This window comes from Marmota marmota, unplaced genomic scaffold (assembly GCF_001458135.2).
Source record: "Marmota marmota marmota unplaced genomic scaffold, marMar, whole genome shotgun sequence".
NCBI lineage: Eukaryota > Metazoa > Chordata > Mammalia > Rodentia > Sciuridae > Marmota > Marmota marmota.
Genome location: NW_026000093.1, coordinates 28316254 through 28333483, shown reverse-complemented (window position 1 = coordinate 28333483; position 17230 = coordinate 28316254). Strand labels below are relative to the sequence as shown.

Sequence of the window (17230 nt, the reverse complement as noted above, 5' to 3'; positions counted from 1 at the left end):
GTTTTATTTGTGTTTGGGGAGGGGGGAGGGTGGAGGAAGGGAAAGGCAGCGGAGCACAACAGACACTAGGATGGCAAATTTGTAAATCAATGGATGATGTAACTGATGTGATTCTGCAATCTGTGTATGGGGTGAAGGTGGGAGTTCAATAACCCACTTGAATCAAAGAATGTCGAATATGTTATGTCAAGAATTTGTAATGTTTTGAACATCCCCAAAAAAAAAAAAAAAAAAAAAATCAGATTTTCTAATATGGTGAGGAAAGTAAATCAACAAAATTCAATTTAAGAGAGGATATGTATAGACTCTAATAAAAATCTAAGGGTAATTATAAATATTTTCAGATTTTAAAAACCTAACTGAAAGGCAGGTTCCACTGATGATTTCTCACACATACTTCTGTTATAAAATTCAACTTAGTGTATGTGAGTGTATATGTGTTATCACACATACACACATAAGCACACACACCTCAAATATTTCCTAGGTTCAATGTTAGTAATGTTATTTTTATATTAAAATGACTTAAACTTATGTTCTGCTATAATCTGCTATGGCTAGGTTATGTATCAAAGCCAAAATTTCCACACCTCAATAGTGATCAAAATTTTATACAATATTATTGCAGGCTTTCACAATATGCACATCCTCATGAACTTTTTTTCTTCTTTTTTCTAAGTATTGCAAATTGAAACTAGTACCTTCACTGAGCTATATCCCCAATACTTTTCTTTCTTCTTTTTTTTTATGTTATTTTTTAGTTGTAGTTGAACACAATACCTTTATTTTATTTATTTTTTTTTATGTGGTACTGAGGATGGAACCAAGGCTCTTGCACGTTCTAGGCAAGTGTTCTACTGCTGAGCCACAACCTCAGTCCCTATCCCCAACCCTTTTCTTAATTTTATTTTTGAGATAGAATCTTGCTAAGTTGGCCAGTATGATATCAAATTTGTGATCCTCTGCTCTCAGCCTCCTGAGTAACTGGATTACAAGTATGTTACTTCATCCAACTCAATGGACATTTTAAGAAATATTTGGCAATGCCATTAATCCATTCCTAATTTACTAAGAAAGGTCCCTGTTTACTACTAAATCAATTAGGAAATAAATCTCTCACTCTGATTTACCAAGTCTTTTCTAAGACTATACTAAGCATAGTAAAGTGAGATGTAATAAAAAGAAAATTTCTAAATTCATATTTTACCAAGTAACATTTAATATCTTTGTGGACTTCTATAGTTATGATGCTCTGAGGTAGTCAAAGTTTTGAAATGTGTCAAATATCAACTTTTAATCTTAAATCCATCAAGCCTTCATAGACAAATCAGTACTCTATTTCCATCCCAAAGTTATCTCCCTAATACAATAGCCTCATTTTTATCCACATAACAAACCAAGTTCTGCAATCTAGATCAGTAAGATAGAAAACTTTATGAAAATCTAAATATTGTTCCACAATTCAATTCACACACATCGGAAAAATTAGCTTATGAAAAAAACATGCTTCCATTCATACAAAAACTATATTTGTTTCTTACAATTTAACATAAGAAAGTATGATCAAATTCAACTTTTTTGTTAAAATATTTCTTATATGTATTTATAGTTTTACCTCATCTATTAATCTCCAAAGTAATCTTACATTTTTTAGTCTTACATTTTTCATAGTAACTGAACAGAAGTAAATCTCTTAAAGTTGATATTTCAGCTACTGGAAATTATTAGTAGAGATATACATTTAAACTGATATTTAAAAGAAACATATAAACTGATATTTAAAAGAAACATAGTTCTCAATGCAAAACTGTACAACACTCAAATGTGTAAAGTTCAAATGTGGCTGTGGCAATATTTATTTAAAAGTTTAGTGCTTCATTACACTTCTAAAATTTCCTAGGATTAAAGATAATTATCTTTTAAAATATGGAAAAAATTTTACATTGGAATGTTTTGCTTCTTAAAAAGTCTGTTGAAGTTGACCCATAGGATGTCTAGAATTTAATCACCAAACATGAGAATTTTTTCAAGTGCAAAGCCTAATTTTTCTGTTTCATCACTCCAATACATGCTAACTATTATCCCTAGTTACCTAATTAAAATGAACCATACTAAAGAGTACATACAGACTTCAAGCAACTGCAAGCCATTGAAGTGATGTCATTTACTAATATGAACAGATACTTCATTTCTTGAATGTTATAGTTAACCAGACATATTAATTTCATTTTCACTCAAACTTCAATCAACTGATTAAATGGAAAAAAATGGTTGCCATAAAAATTTCAAGTAGTTCTTCCACTTCCACTAGGACCATAATGCTATGATGTATAAAAAGGCGTACAGATGAGTGATTTAATTTATTAATTCATTTTCTAAACTTTTCACTAAAAGTATAATATATACCTACATGGCAAGCATGCTGCTAGCCTTTGTATGTATATCTCTCATGTGTCACAAGGTGGTCTCTGTCATTATGGAGCTTAAAATCTAGCAAGGGAAACAAATCATTCACCTCAATAGTTCTACAATAGGCATGGTATCTTCCACTAAACTGTTGTGAATGATTCTAACTTAATGTAATCATATAGCAACATTCTAGTTAATGTAGTGCATATATTGTCCAGAAACAGATAAATGGACAATGAGAATTCGAACAGATATGATTCACAGTTTAATGAGATATGAGACAACAACATTTTTAATCTTTATGGCATTATAAGAAGAACACAAGTATTGTGTTCAAAATCTCTGCTTTATAGTAAAAACATTTTCCTTTAGGAAAATATTGGTCATGTATTCTAAGAAACGTCCTTAAGATCTAAGTAGACTCAGAATGTTGTCAAAGTTAAATGATATATTCGAAGACATCTACCTAATTAGTGGTATAGTAGAAAGCAAAAGCCTAGTTTTCTAAGATCAGCACTCCTTTTTTTTAATATTATCTAGCTTTACATGTCCTACTTAGGAACAATGATTAAGTATAAGTTAATATTGCAAAGTGATCAAATTACCAGTATGAAGTACTAGAAAATACTGCCTCTTAAATTCATAATCACTGTAAATGAAACCATAAGCAACATTACAAACACTATAATCTAACATAAAAGACAATTCTATTTGATATAATAAAAAGGCTTTGCAAAATTCATTGTGAATGTATACTTCATTTAACCAACCAATGAGTCAACTCAGTAGAGAAGGGAAAAAAATTTTTTTTTTACCAATGGAAAATGAGATTCTTTTATTTTTCAGCTGTTAATATGTTACTATTTTATTTTTCAACTGTTCCTTCTACTATTACTATGTATCTTTTCAAAAAGATAGCCTGCTTCTTCTTTTTGGAGGTATAACAAACAGTAAGAAAAATATTCAATTCATCAGCTCTAACAAGTTGAAATTTTTCTTTTCCTACAATAATAACTATATTAAACTCTTTTAGGTCTTATATTTTGCATATGGTATGAATTGGGAAATAAAAGGTAGTTAATCTCACTTGATAAAAACCCTTATATATATTTCCTACAAGAATATCAAAATGAATGTGAGCCACAGATAACTTATATTTGAAAATAATATGGCTATATTTTATATAACAATAGGGCTATATTATTAGCCTAATTTTCTCATTTATTAAAATGAAAGGGAAAGTAAATTTATAACAGGTGACTTGATATTAAAATCTCTGGCATTACCAACAAATTTTCCATATTAAAATGGATTATTAAAAGTTGATTTAAGCTACTTCATTAATCCTTTTAAGTCCCAAATATTCAATTCTGTGAACGTAACAACTATTTCAAAATCCAAGAATGGCCTACTTGTTTTCAATTTTAAGTTTTTAGAGATGTTCCACAAATGGGATATGGGACAAAATGGGTTTAAAGCCATCTAGGTAACAATGTGTAAAAAATGCATTAAAAAGGATTAAATAAAAGGAAAAGAATTACCCATTTGATATTTCAGCATATATTGTCTACATTTTTACACATAATTTTCTCTGGTATAGCAGAATTATCTTATTAAAATTTATTTATATTTTTCTGGCTGTAAAATATCCCTTTATAGATTTTCAAAGCATACTATTCAATCAAAGCTAGTGATTTTATTTCACTTTTTTACGTTATAATTGTGAACATAATAAAAACAAATAAATAAATATTCAAATATTTAAAGTAGATCTCAAGTTGTATCTTGTTTCACTTAACAGCTTGTGGCTTTAAAAAAATTGCTTCTGATTTTGTTATTCATGGTGTGGAGAGGTTTTAATAAAAATACATGCAAAATGTCTAGCACAGTGCCTGACACATAGTGCTTAACAAGTTATAAGCATTAAATAACCCTTCAAAAAAACATTTTAAAATATTTCATGAGAGTACATTCCTAGAAATAAAATTATTCAACCAAAAATATGATCATTTTAAGGCTCATGGTAAATACCATCAGATTATTTTCTAAATACTAGTTTAGGTTCTCAACAAGGATGAGTATGATCCTAATTAACAATACATTAAAAAAAAACTCAGAAAATTAAGTTTAATGAAAAGGCTGATTACAAGAATCAAAATAAAAGTTTAATACCATTTAAAGACATACCATGAATAAATTATTGAATGCAAACTTACCCTGCCTGAGGAGTTGCTATAGCTTTATGAGAAGGAGATAAGGACTGAAGTTTGCTTCCCAAAGAGCTGCTAACTGAAGGCACTTTACCTGAAGGTGTACCTTATGACAAAAAAGGCAACAGTTAAAGAATTCTCTAAAAAATTAACATAGAATACAGTATCTGACAAGGAAAACAATTCTTTAGTAATGTTTTTTACAGCTATAAGTCAAGTTATTAATAAAAAAAACTTCTTCTTAAAAGTGATATTTTAAAATGTTATTTCCAGGGAATAACATATTCATTTCTAATTTCTAGATTACAATATACATAAAAATAAAGGTACATTTCAGTGGCCAATATGTTCTTCAAACCATTATTATTATTCTTTTAATCAGGAAAATTGTCAAATCAGAGAAGTCTGAGGAACCAAGGTAGAAATGAGAGGAAAATACTTGTGGTCAGTGAATCAAAAAAAGAACCTGGCCAGTTATTCTGAACATATATTAAGTATAAAAACCAATAAAATATCTAAAGTATAAGCTATTGAAAGGTGATTTATTTGTATCCATAAATAATTACTAATGCACATCTCTTAATTATAAAACTATTTTAATAATCCAGAATAGAGCACAATCTTTACTTCCTTCTCTAAACAGTTTTTAAAAATTAAGTGATTTTATGGGATCTCATTACCTACAACAGTTTTGCTAATGCCACTTGGCTGTGGTAATCGTGAAGATCCTGATGACGTGGTTCCAGGAGAATTTGACTTCTTAAGTGCAGGTGGCTTATACTAAAATAATAAAAATAAAATATTCTATTAACATAATTTTCTGATTATGAATTATAAACTAGTAATTCAAAAGTTCACATTCTTCAAGTCTAAAATTTTAGCTTTACAAGAAAAAAAACTATGGAGATGAATGGTGATGCTGCACAACATTATAAGTGTATTTAATCCCACTGATTATAAACTCAAATGTTTATGGTGTAAGTAAAATATTCATATTTACAAAGATTTTTGCTGAAATCATAGAAAGTTTATTTCTCAAAAAATGGTCTATTTGGACTAACCCTTTAATGAAAAACTAAAAAACGAGCATGAAAGTATAACAATGTATGTACAAAGTAATTTAAAAAGCACTGAAAGTCAGATGGGAGGAAAAGAAATTGCCAACCTAACTCCAATCAATTTGAGATTTATAATACCTGCTTGGCTATCACATGTATTTGCTTTACAAATTAGACTAGTCAAGAAAATAACACTAATAATTTAATTTAAATATTTCCAGGGTCATAGTACTCCTAGATACCTGGAAGGAACAAACACAAATTTTCTCTGTGAGAAGGCAGATATAAGAAGGCATAATAACCATCATAAATACTTTCTGAATGGTAACAAGTTGAAAATAGTCAATAATAACCATGGAATAACATAATAACAAGGAATAAGTATATGCCATGAATATGGGGGAGAAGACAGGAACACATTTAAAGCTGCCTGATACTACAATTATCAGACACATATTACAACAAAATAATTATGTGTATTATACTTAAATAAATGATGGATATGAGAACAGTTTATGAGAAATTGGAAACAATAAAATGTAGGAAACTAAAAAAACTTCAAGAAATTAAAAATGTGGTAATAAATTACAATCTCAGTGTAAAGGGGTAAAGTAGCTGTATAACTCTCCTGTAGATAATAATTACAAGAGGATTTAAAACAAACAAACAAACAAACAAACATAAAAAACAAGACTGAGAGGACCCAAAACTGTGTCCTCTGGGTTTAACTGCCTAAGATATAAGATACTCTCCCACTCCTAAGAAGAGAAAAACAATGAAAAACAACCAGTTTGGTATATTAACTACAATAATTAGTTTTCAGCAAAATATTTCTAGCAAATGAACAGGGAAATATGGCTCGTACTCGGGCTGGGAATGTGACTCAAGAGGTAGCCTACACGCTTGCCTGGCATGCGTGTGGCCAGGGTTCGATCCTCGGCACCACATACAAACAAAGATGTTGTGTCTGCCGAAAACTGAAAAATAAATATTAAAAAAAAAATATGGCTCGTACTCAACAAAAAAATGACAGTGAACAGAAATCAATTCCACATGGGCAGAGGTGTCAGATTTAGCAATCAAAGACTTAAAAATAATTATTATAGTTATGTTCAAAATGTTTCTGAAAATAAAATTAAGGGGGAACATGATGAATATGATAAGTAGTAAATAAATAGTAGGGTATCTCAACCGAGAAGGAAGGGAAAATATGATGTTTCAGATAACCAAAAATGGAGAATTCATTGCCAATAGATATGCAATACTGACTCAAGAAACCTTTCCAGACTGATGGGAAATGAAAAAAAGATAGCAGCTTAGATTTGCAAGCAAGAATGATTATGTCTGGGGAAGATAAATACATGTGTAATATAAAACACAAAGTATATGTATAAATTAAAACACAAAGTATATGTATAAATTAATATAGGTGTGTATATATATTTGTATATACATATTATGTACATATGTATATAATATTTACACATTTTCAATTACTTTACAAGCAGATGATTGGGCTTTGTTTTGTTTTTAGTATTGGGGATTGAACCAAAGGGCAATTTACCACTGAGATATGTCCCCAGTCCTTTTTATTTTTTATTTTGAGACAAGGTCTGCTAAGTTGCTGAGGCTAGTCTCTAACTTGCCATCCTTTTGCTTCAGCCTCCCAAGTCAATGGCATCACAAGCAAGCACCAATATGCCTGGCTAAAAGCAGATGACTTTTAAAACAATGAGTCTAACATTTCATAACAACAACATCAAGAGTACTGACAGGCTTATCATGTCTATAAAGGCATTATTTTTTTCACATATTTTAAATATATGTATATATACACACATACATATCTATATATGTGTGTATATGTATATATAAACACACTAGCACTAAAGATGGTAGGAGGTAAATGGAAAAATTCATAGATAAGAATAAGTTATGCTATTCCTATAGAAAATTTAAAAAAACAAAAAGCAGAGTTAGCCAACAAAAAAAAAAGTGTTGCTTATTAAGACAAAACAGACAGAGAAGTAAAAGAAGAATCAAAAATTGAAGAATGCAACATGGCAGACCTCAGCACAACCTATCAAGAATAATTACATTAAACAGAAATGTCTCAACACTTCAACCAACAGGTTATGGTTGCTAAGCTAAATTAAAAAAAAAAACAAAAAGAAGAATGAATTATAGGCTTGTCTACAGAGTATGCAAAGACATTTAAAGAAAAGAAAGAACAAAAAATGAATAATTAAGTAAATGACTATATTCTTACCAGATGAAACACATTTGAACAAAAGGAATGCTGCCACAGAAAAGGGATACATCATATGGTAAAAGGGACATATATAACAAATTATAAATATTAAGAGAAATTCACTTATTTGTAAAACTCAAGAGCAGAGCACATATTTTTTTCCAGATGTCATGTAACATCCACCAAAAAAGAATATGTGCATCAATAAAACAAATCTCAATAAGGTGGAAATTTTGCCTAATGTTTTACCAGACTACAACAGAATTAAACAAAAATAAAACATTGAGAAAAAGCCCCAACTATCCATAACTAAATGCTTCATTCTGAAATAAACTATGAGTAATAGAATTACATATTAGAAAATATTTTAAACTGAACAATAAGAAGCATATTGAGATTTGTATATATTGGAAAGCCTAGAAATGTATTCATATCTGGATAAATAAGATCTGCCAAAACTGAATCAAGAGGACATAGAAAACCTAAACAAACCTATAACTATAGCAATGAGCTAAAAGCAGTAATAAAAAGCCTTCCAACAAAGAAAAAACAAGATGGATTTTTAGTTGAATTCTACCAAACCCTTAAAGTAATGCCAATACTCTTCAAATTATTCGATGAAATAGAAATGAATCAACAAGTACATGAAAAAATGCTCACCATCTCTCTAGCAGTCAGAGAAATGCAAATCAAAACCACCCTAAGATACCCTATCACTCCAGTAAGATTGGCAGCCATTATGAAGTCAAACAACAACAAGTGCTGGCGAGGATGTGGGGGAAAGGGTACTCTTGTACATTGCTGGTGGGACTGCAAATTGGTGCGGCCAATTTGGAAAGCAGTATGGAGATTCCTGGGAAAGCTGGGAATGGAACCACCATTTGACCCAGCTATTGCCCTTCTCGGACTATTCCCTGAAGACCTTAAAAGAGCGTACTACAGGGATACTGCCACATCGATGTTCATAGCAGCACAATTCACAATAGCTAGACTGTGGAACCAACCCAGATGCCCTTCAATAGATGAATGGATAAAAAAAAAATGTGGCATTTACACACAATGGAGTATTACGCAGCACTAAAAAATGACAAAATCATGGAATTTGCAGGGAAATGGATGGCATTAGAGCAGATTTTGCTAAGTGAAGCTAGCCAATCCCTAAAAATCAAATGCCAAATGTCTTCTTTGATATAATGAGAGCAACTAAGAACAGAGGAGGGAAGAAGAGCAGGAGGAAAAGATTGACATTAAACAGAGACATGAGGTGGGAGGGAAAGGGAGAGAAAAGGGAAATTGCATGGAAATGGAAGGAGACCCTCATTGTTATACAAAATTACATATAAGAGGTTGTGAGGGGAATGGGAAAAAAAACAAGGAGAGAAATGAATTACAGTAGATGGGGTAGAGAGAGAAGATGGGAGGGGAGGAGAGGGGGGTTAGTTGAGGATAGGAAAGGTAGCAGAATACAACATTCACTAATATGGCATTATGTAAAAATGTGGATGTGTAACCAATGTGATTCTGAAATCTGTATTTGGGGTTAAAATGGGAGTTCATAACCCATTTGAATCTAATGTATGAAATATGATATGTCAAGAACTTTGTAATGTTTTGAATAACCATTAAAAAAAATAAAATTAAATAAAAAAAAAAAGAAATGAATGGAATACTTCCTTCTATCAAGCCAATATTACACTCATACCAAAACAAGAACAGAACACATTAAGGAAAGAAAACTACAGACCAATATCCCTGATGAACTTAGATTCAAAAATACTTGAACAGTAGCAAATCATGTTCAACAATATATGAAGAAGAGTGTACACCACAGTCAAGTTGGTTTTATTTCGGAGGCAAGGATGGCTTAATACATAAAATAAATATAATTCATCACATAAAAAGATTTAAGAACAAAATTACTTGGTCATCTCAACATATGCAATGAAGGCCTTTGACAAAATTTAATACCCATTCATGATAAAAACACCAAAGAATCTAGGGATAGAAGGAATCTACCTCAACATTATGAAGGCTATGAATGAAAAAATCCAAATCCAATTTCATGTTAAATGGGGAAAAACTGAAAGCATTCCTTTAAAATCTGAAAGAAGACAAGACTGTTCACTCTCACTACTCCTATTTTATACAGTGCTAGAAATTCTAGTCAGAGCAATTAGGCAAGAGAAGGAAATAAAAGGATAAACACAGAAAATGAAGAAATCAAACCATCACTGTTTGCAGATGATATGATCCTATATCCAGAAGATCCAAAAAACTCCAACAAGAGACTTCTAGAGCTAATAAACAAATGTGGCAAAGTAGCAGTGAACAAAATCAACATACAAAGATCAATAGCTTTCCTATATACCAATAATAAACATGTTGTGAAAGAAATCAGGAAAATAATTCCATCTGTAATAGGCTCAAAAAACAGAAAACAAATAAAACAACAACAAAACACCTTTAGAATAAGTCAAGGATGTGAAAGACTTCTACAATGAAAATACTGAGAAAGAATTTAAAGAAGACCTCAGAAGATGGAAAGACTTCCCATGATCATACATATATAGGAAAAATTAATATTGTTAAAATGGTGATACTACCAAGAGCAATATACAGATTCAATATGATCCCCATAAAAATACCAATGACATCACAGAACTAGAAAAACAGTCCTAAAATTCATTTGGAAGAATAAAGACCCAGAATATCCAAAGCAATTTTGAGGTTAATAAGCAATGCTGGAGACATTACAATACCTGACTTCAAACTATTCTACAGTTAGAGTAACAAAAACTGCATGGTAGTGGCATAAAAACAAACACAAATACTAATGGTACAGAATATAAGATACAAAGATAAACCCACACATCTACAGTCATCTGATTCTTGATAAAGGTGCCAAAAACATACACTGGAGAAAAAGACAGCCTTTTTATCAAATGGTGCTGGGAAAACGGTTATCCATATGTAGAAGAGTGAGACTAGACCTTTATCTCTTACCCTGCACAAAAATCAACTTGAAATGGATCAAAGACATAGAAATTAGACCAGAAACTATGCAACTCCTAGAAGGAAACACAGGACCAACACTTCAACTTTTAGGCACAGGCAACAACTTTCTTAATAGGACCCATGAAGCTCAGGAAATAATATCAAAAGAGTTGATTCACAATATGATAAATGGGATGGTATCAAATTAAAAAGCTTCTGAACAGCAAAGTAATCAATTAAAAGTGTGAAGAAAGAATCCACAGAATGGGAGAAAATGTATGCTAGTTAATCTTCTAACAGAGGATTAAAATCTAGAATATATAAAGAACTCAAAAAACTTTACACCAAAAAAATCAAATAACCCAGTTAATAAATGGACAAATGAATTAAACAGACACTTCTCCAAAGAAGAAATACAAATGGCCAACAAATATATGAAAAAATGTTCACCATCCTTAGTAATTAGGAAAATCCAAATCAAAACTAGACTGAGATTTCATCTTACACCAGTCAGAATGGCTGACATTAAGAACACTAATAATAAATTCTAGAGAGGATGGGGAGAGAAAAAGAATACTTTTACACTATTGATAGGACTGCTATTTAGTACAACAATAGAAATTAGTATGGAGGTTCCGCAAAAGACTAGACATGGAACCACCATATAACTCAGCAATACCACTCCTCAATTTTTATCCTGAAGAATTAAAGTCATCATACTACAGTGATTCATGCATACCCATGTTTGCAGCAGCACAATTCACAAATTGTGAAAGCAGTCTAGGTGTCCACCAACAGACAAACAAATTTTTAAAAATGTGGTAATATATACACAATGGAGTTTTAATCAGCCATAAAGAAAAATGAAATGATGTTATTTGTAGAGAATAGATAGAACTAGAGACCATATGTTAAGTGAAATAAGTCAAATTAAGAAATTTAAGAATTATATGTTTTTCTTCCATATGTACAAGCTAAAGAGGAAAAAGGAGAACAAAAGCAGGGGGCAGATCTCAAGAAAATTAAAGGGAGATCAGTAAAGGGAAAAGGCACCAGAGGAGGTTGGGAAGAAGGGAAAAAGTGTTAGGGAGTGAAACTGGTCAATTGTATTGTTATATTCTGTATTGTGATAAATCCCATCAGTATGTCCAACTAAAATGCATCTATTAAAAAATGTGGAGAAAAAGAATTGTAAGATGCACTCAAACAATGCAATGAAAAACAGTCTTTGTAAAGATGTAATAAAATTTCATAAGCCTCTTGCAAGGCTAGAAAAAGAGGTAAACAAAACAAAACTACTTGTTGGAGAGAAAAATGAAAATATAAAATATCAGTTTCAGGAATGAAAAAGGGGAATAAATAACATGCCACTTAATGGCATGTTATTTGTAGGCATTAAAAAGTTAATAATTTTATGTCAATAAATTCAACTACACATATAAAAGAGGTAATTGCTTTTAAAAAGCAAAATGCTAACTGAAAACCAACAACTACCACATTAAACAACCTTACAATTAATAAAATAATTTATGTAATAATTTAAAATCTCAGAAAAAAGGAAACTGTATGCCTAGAAATCTTCACTATTGAACTCCAAAAGAAAAAATGTAAGAAAAAAAAATAACAAAAACTTTTCCAGAAAATAGGAAATAACTGCAAACCTCTGATGAGGCAAGTATTACTCTCAATCAATACCAGCCAAATTATAGATCATTTCATCTATCCTTCCCCATAAGGATAGATGAAAAAATTTTTAACAAAATTTTAGTATATCAAATTAAAAAACATAAAAATAATAATTCTTGACTAAGTAGAATTTACTCACTGAATGCAAATTAAGTTTGACATTTGAAAATCAGTGTAATTTATCATAAGCATAACATAATGCAGGAAAAACCACATTAGTGTTTGGATAGATAAACAGCATTATACAAAATTCAAATTACATTTGCAGTTAAAGAACAAAAACAAATAAACCCTCATTAAATACAGGAGAACATTCTTAGCTTGACACAAGTCAGAGATGAAAACTCACAGCTAGCTAATATAGTACTGCACAGTCAAAAATCAAATGTTTGCCAACCTAGCCTCGAATTTGCAATCCTCCTGCCTCAGTCTCCAGAGGACTAGGGGATTACAGGCATGTGCCATTGTGCTCAGCTTAACAAAAGGTGTTTTCCCCAAAATGACAATGATATTAATGATATGGTCTATTTTCAATAACATTTTAAGAACTCAGTACAAAGATTCTCTCAAAGAAGCCCCTATTGTATTGGGGGTCTTTTAATCTAACATATTACTTGTAAGTAACAAGAGATATGGACTCAACCATTTGTTGTTCAGATTTACAACACTCAATAAAACCTGCTAGATCAGATACAGGGGTACTCATCTGTAGTATCAGTTATTTGGGAGGTTGAGAAAGCAAAGATCCTTTGGCCACAGGAGTTCAAGGTCAGACTGGGCAATACAGTGCAACCGATTCTCAAAAGAGAAAAAAATTTGTTCGTAAAAAAAAGCTATGTGAAAACAGAAATATGCTCACAAGTCTAACATTGTCAATATTTTTGTGTAATAGTGTTTAAAGAAAAACAATAGTGTTATAAAAATTAATTTACTATAAAACCTTATATATCAGTAGTTTATGTGCTTTCATATACATTGTTTCATTTGTTTTTCATAATCATCAGGTGGTTATCACTTAATGGCATGTTATTTGTCTAGAAGTTCCAAAGAAACAATTAGAATGTGAATCCAAGTTTCACTTCCCTCATGTACATTTTTCAGTACTGATATGATTTTCAAACTTTGACTTTTATTGCCATTAACTCAGTCTTCCAAACCTTTTATGTTTCCTCTGAATTTGGTAATCCTATGTTTAATTTATTTTATTACTTTATTACTCTTTAAATTGATACATTTTCAAGTCCCTACCAACTCGAGTACTTCTCAAATCAATTAATTTTAACAATTATTTTCAATTAAGCATTTTAATCCCTTAGACATTTATTTTATCAGGTGATAAAATTATAGTATAATATCCTATAAAGCATAAACATAAACTATGAATCTCAAAGTGTCATTTTCTCATTGATGGATAGAAATTATTAAAATTGAGCATTTCACCTGTGTCCGAGAAGTTGGTTTTCCTTTGGTGTCAGCAGAAAACTTGCCTTTGTTACTAATACGTGCTGCCTGTTCTTTACAGAAATTGATATGTCTATCAGCTGCATTTTCATTAAATCTCCTTTGGCAATATGGACACTGAATATAATCTAAGACAGAAACAGATTAATAAGAGAATACCTGAAAGGGGATGTTAAGAATCATTGGTTTTTAATGAACAATAATTAAAGATGCATAACATAGTTAATATCTGATAAGCAAAAACTCCCATTTCCATATAACATCCAGCCTGATAAACTTAGTAAAGACTATAAAGAAAAAGTCCAATGAATTCATTCTAATTTTTTTCTAACTTTGAATCAAATTTGAGGAGAACTGAAGAGAAAAAAAGAACAAAAGATAAATCTTCAGGACAAAAGAATGAATAAGTAGAAGAAAAGATATCATTTCTCCTTTACTTCTATAATACCGTATGCTTTCATTCTGTATATATACTGTATATGGTAGACTAGTTAAAACTAATATACCGTACTAATATACCACTTAAAATATAGATTTATCCATAGAATCTTATACATCCATTACAGAAAACCATCGAAAAATAGTTTTATTCACTTCCAACAACTTTACTTTCTTTTAGAGGTCCTAACAGATGGAAGAAGTGATTTTAAAACACTTAAAATTAATATAATTAATTCAAATTTAAGAGACAATGGATATTTCTAAGACAAAATATTCTTCCAAAATGTAGTAACTGTAAATAAAATTTCTTTTAATATTGAATGTCAAAATTAACCCATAACCAAATTTTGAAGCATTTCAAAGGACCCTCATCTGAATGAAAAACTGGGAATAAACAAAAAATTAGTGCCAAAAAAAAAAAATCTTCACTTATTTCAACATGTTTACTTTTGGATAGGGAGTGTGATCTTTAAAAATTACACTAAAACCCCTAATAACAAAGAAGTAGTTTTTGTCAAGCCAAAGAGAATTTTCTAAATCCCATTACCATTCCAAAGAACTGGTACTCCCTCACTCACTAATGCAGACATGAAAAGAAAAAAAAAAAATGTATGCAATATCCAAATACCTCCAAAGTAGAGAACTCAACTTCATGGGGAAAATAAAGACAGAAGTGTTTCAAAGCCCAGTTGGAGCATCTCAGAAATAGTCAAAACAATTAAAAGTAATTACTAATACTCTAAAGTAGTATTTGGCAAAGTATAGCCTATGGGCCAAATTCAGCCTGCCTGTTGCCTCTTTATGTAAATAATATTTCATTGGAACAACATAGCTATGCCTGTTCATTTATACATTATCTATGACTTATTGAAACAATGAAAGAGTTAAAGTTCCAACAGGTACCTTATGGCATACAAAGTCTAAAAAAGTTTACTTTACGGCTTTTTATTTGCAGACCTCTTCTCTACAATAAAATATTTTAAAAAAAGATCATGTCTAGATTTGCTGAACAGCATTCTCTTTCCTAAGAAATAAACCTCAATCTAGAATACTAACTCGATTTTAATGTGGCTAACTTATTCATTAAAATAAACTTTAGGCTGTTCTAATAACCAATAGCTAATTGTCTATTAGGATCATAATATCTCATGTGGGTTTGCCAAAATCTTGTTTTACATTTTGTTAATCCTGAACAATGCAACTTTTAGCTATTCAATGAAGAAAATAAAATTAAAAGCATAATTTAGGTAATCAGTCTATATCATAGTTTTCCTATGTGAGATATATACCTTACAAATATTGGCCTTTTTTTCTTCCTAGATAAGAAGATACCAAAGAACCAGTCAACATAACTATCTGAATTCCACTCAATGACTGTATCTCAACCCACAATGAACATGATTAATTTATCTCCTAGAAAACTAACATTTAATTTACCATATAATTTTTAAACATGCTATAATTTTTATGCTTAAATACAAGTACTGTGATAAAAGGATAATGCACTCCTACACTCCACACAGATTTATCTTTATAATCCTAGATGGCTGGGATATGACCATTATTTAATATCAAAGTATTTAGAGATTATGCTTTAGGTTCAAGTTTTGTTACAACTTAAAAATGTATAAATATTCTATCATTATTTTCTGTCCATGTGAATATTTATATCAACAGTATTCCATATATACCAGGATCATAAGAAGGTGGAGGAGGAGGAGGAAGTTTGCCACCCTCTTTAAGTGCCTGATCGAGGCCTTTAGCTGCTCTTATGGTGGCAATGAATTCTTCATGTTTTCTTCTCCAATTTGAAGGTTTCTTTGGTGGTTCTGGCTATAAATGAAGAAAACCCAATATCAACACTATTAATAAATATAAATAAAACTTGAGATAATGCCAAATCATTTAATATCATATTCTCTTAACAGGAATCCTTAAAAGATTCCTTCCCAAATTAACTTTTTATGCAGTTGCACTGTATGCAACTTTTAAAATATAATTCTAATTGACAGACATCCTCTATAGGTGTAACATGCATTTATGCTCCCAGTAATAGTACAATTTTCTGTTTTCCTATAATCTCTCCAATGAAATTTAACAAACTTTTGAGATTTCAACTGACTAAAAGGTGAAATATTGTCCTCTCTAATGTGGATTTAATTGGATTTTTCTTGCCCTGAGATTGAACATTCTTTCACTTCACTAAACACCATCTGTATCATTTATCCTATAAACTTTTTATATTCCTTGTCCTGTTTATTGGTTGGGTTCTTGGATCTGTGTGTGACAATTTCTAGTAGTTCTTTAGCTATTATTCCCTCCAATAACTGGCCTGTCTTTTGACTTTGCTATGGATCCTTTAAAATGCAGAACTTTTTAAAAGGTAGTTTAATTTACTAATCTTTTCTTTCATAGTCTGCAATCACAGTAAGTACCTGGACCACACACATACCAAGACCAACATAGTAAGTTTGCCTGGGCCAAACACATACCAAGGCAAAATAAAATGTTCCCATATTTCCTTCTGGAACATGCATGGTTTCCATTTTAAAAATTTAAATTTTAAAATTGTATTCAGTTGTAATTATTCTGGTAAACGGTGAAATATATGAATTCAATTCATTATTTTCTTTTAAGAAGACAATGCAGCTATCAAACCACCCTTTAACTTTTTTCCCCACAGAACTGTGAAAACATATTAATCACAAACTAAACCCTTT

The 17230-nt window shown here is 30.7% G+C and overlaps 1 protein-coding gene across 2 annotated transcripts in view; it reads right to left on the bottom strand.

Moving 5' to 3' along the window:
• The window catches only part of Zc2hc1a (zinc finger C2HC-type containing 1A), a 44949-nt gene that overhangs the window by 9521 nt on the left and 18198 nt on the right, over nucleotides 1-17230 (bottom strand). For both annotated transcript variants that reach the window (XM_048783089.1, XM_015485890.2), the window contains exons 4-7: nucleotides 16202-16343; nucleotides 14049-14197; nucleotides 5300-5399; nucleotides 4626-4725 (exon numbers count right to left, since the gene is read on the bottom strand). In XM_048783089.1, coding sequence (XP_048639046.1) covers nucleotides 4626-4725; nucleotides 5300-5399; nucleotides 14049-14197; nucleotides 16202-16343 — 491 coding nt within the window. The remainder of the gene's footprint in view (nucleotides 1-4625; nucleotides 4726-5299; nucleotides 5400-14048; nucleotides 14198-16201; nucleotides 16344-17230) is intronic.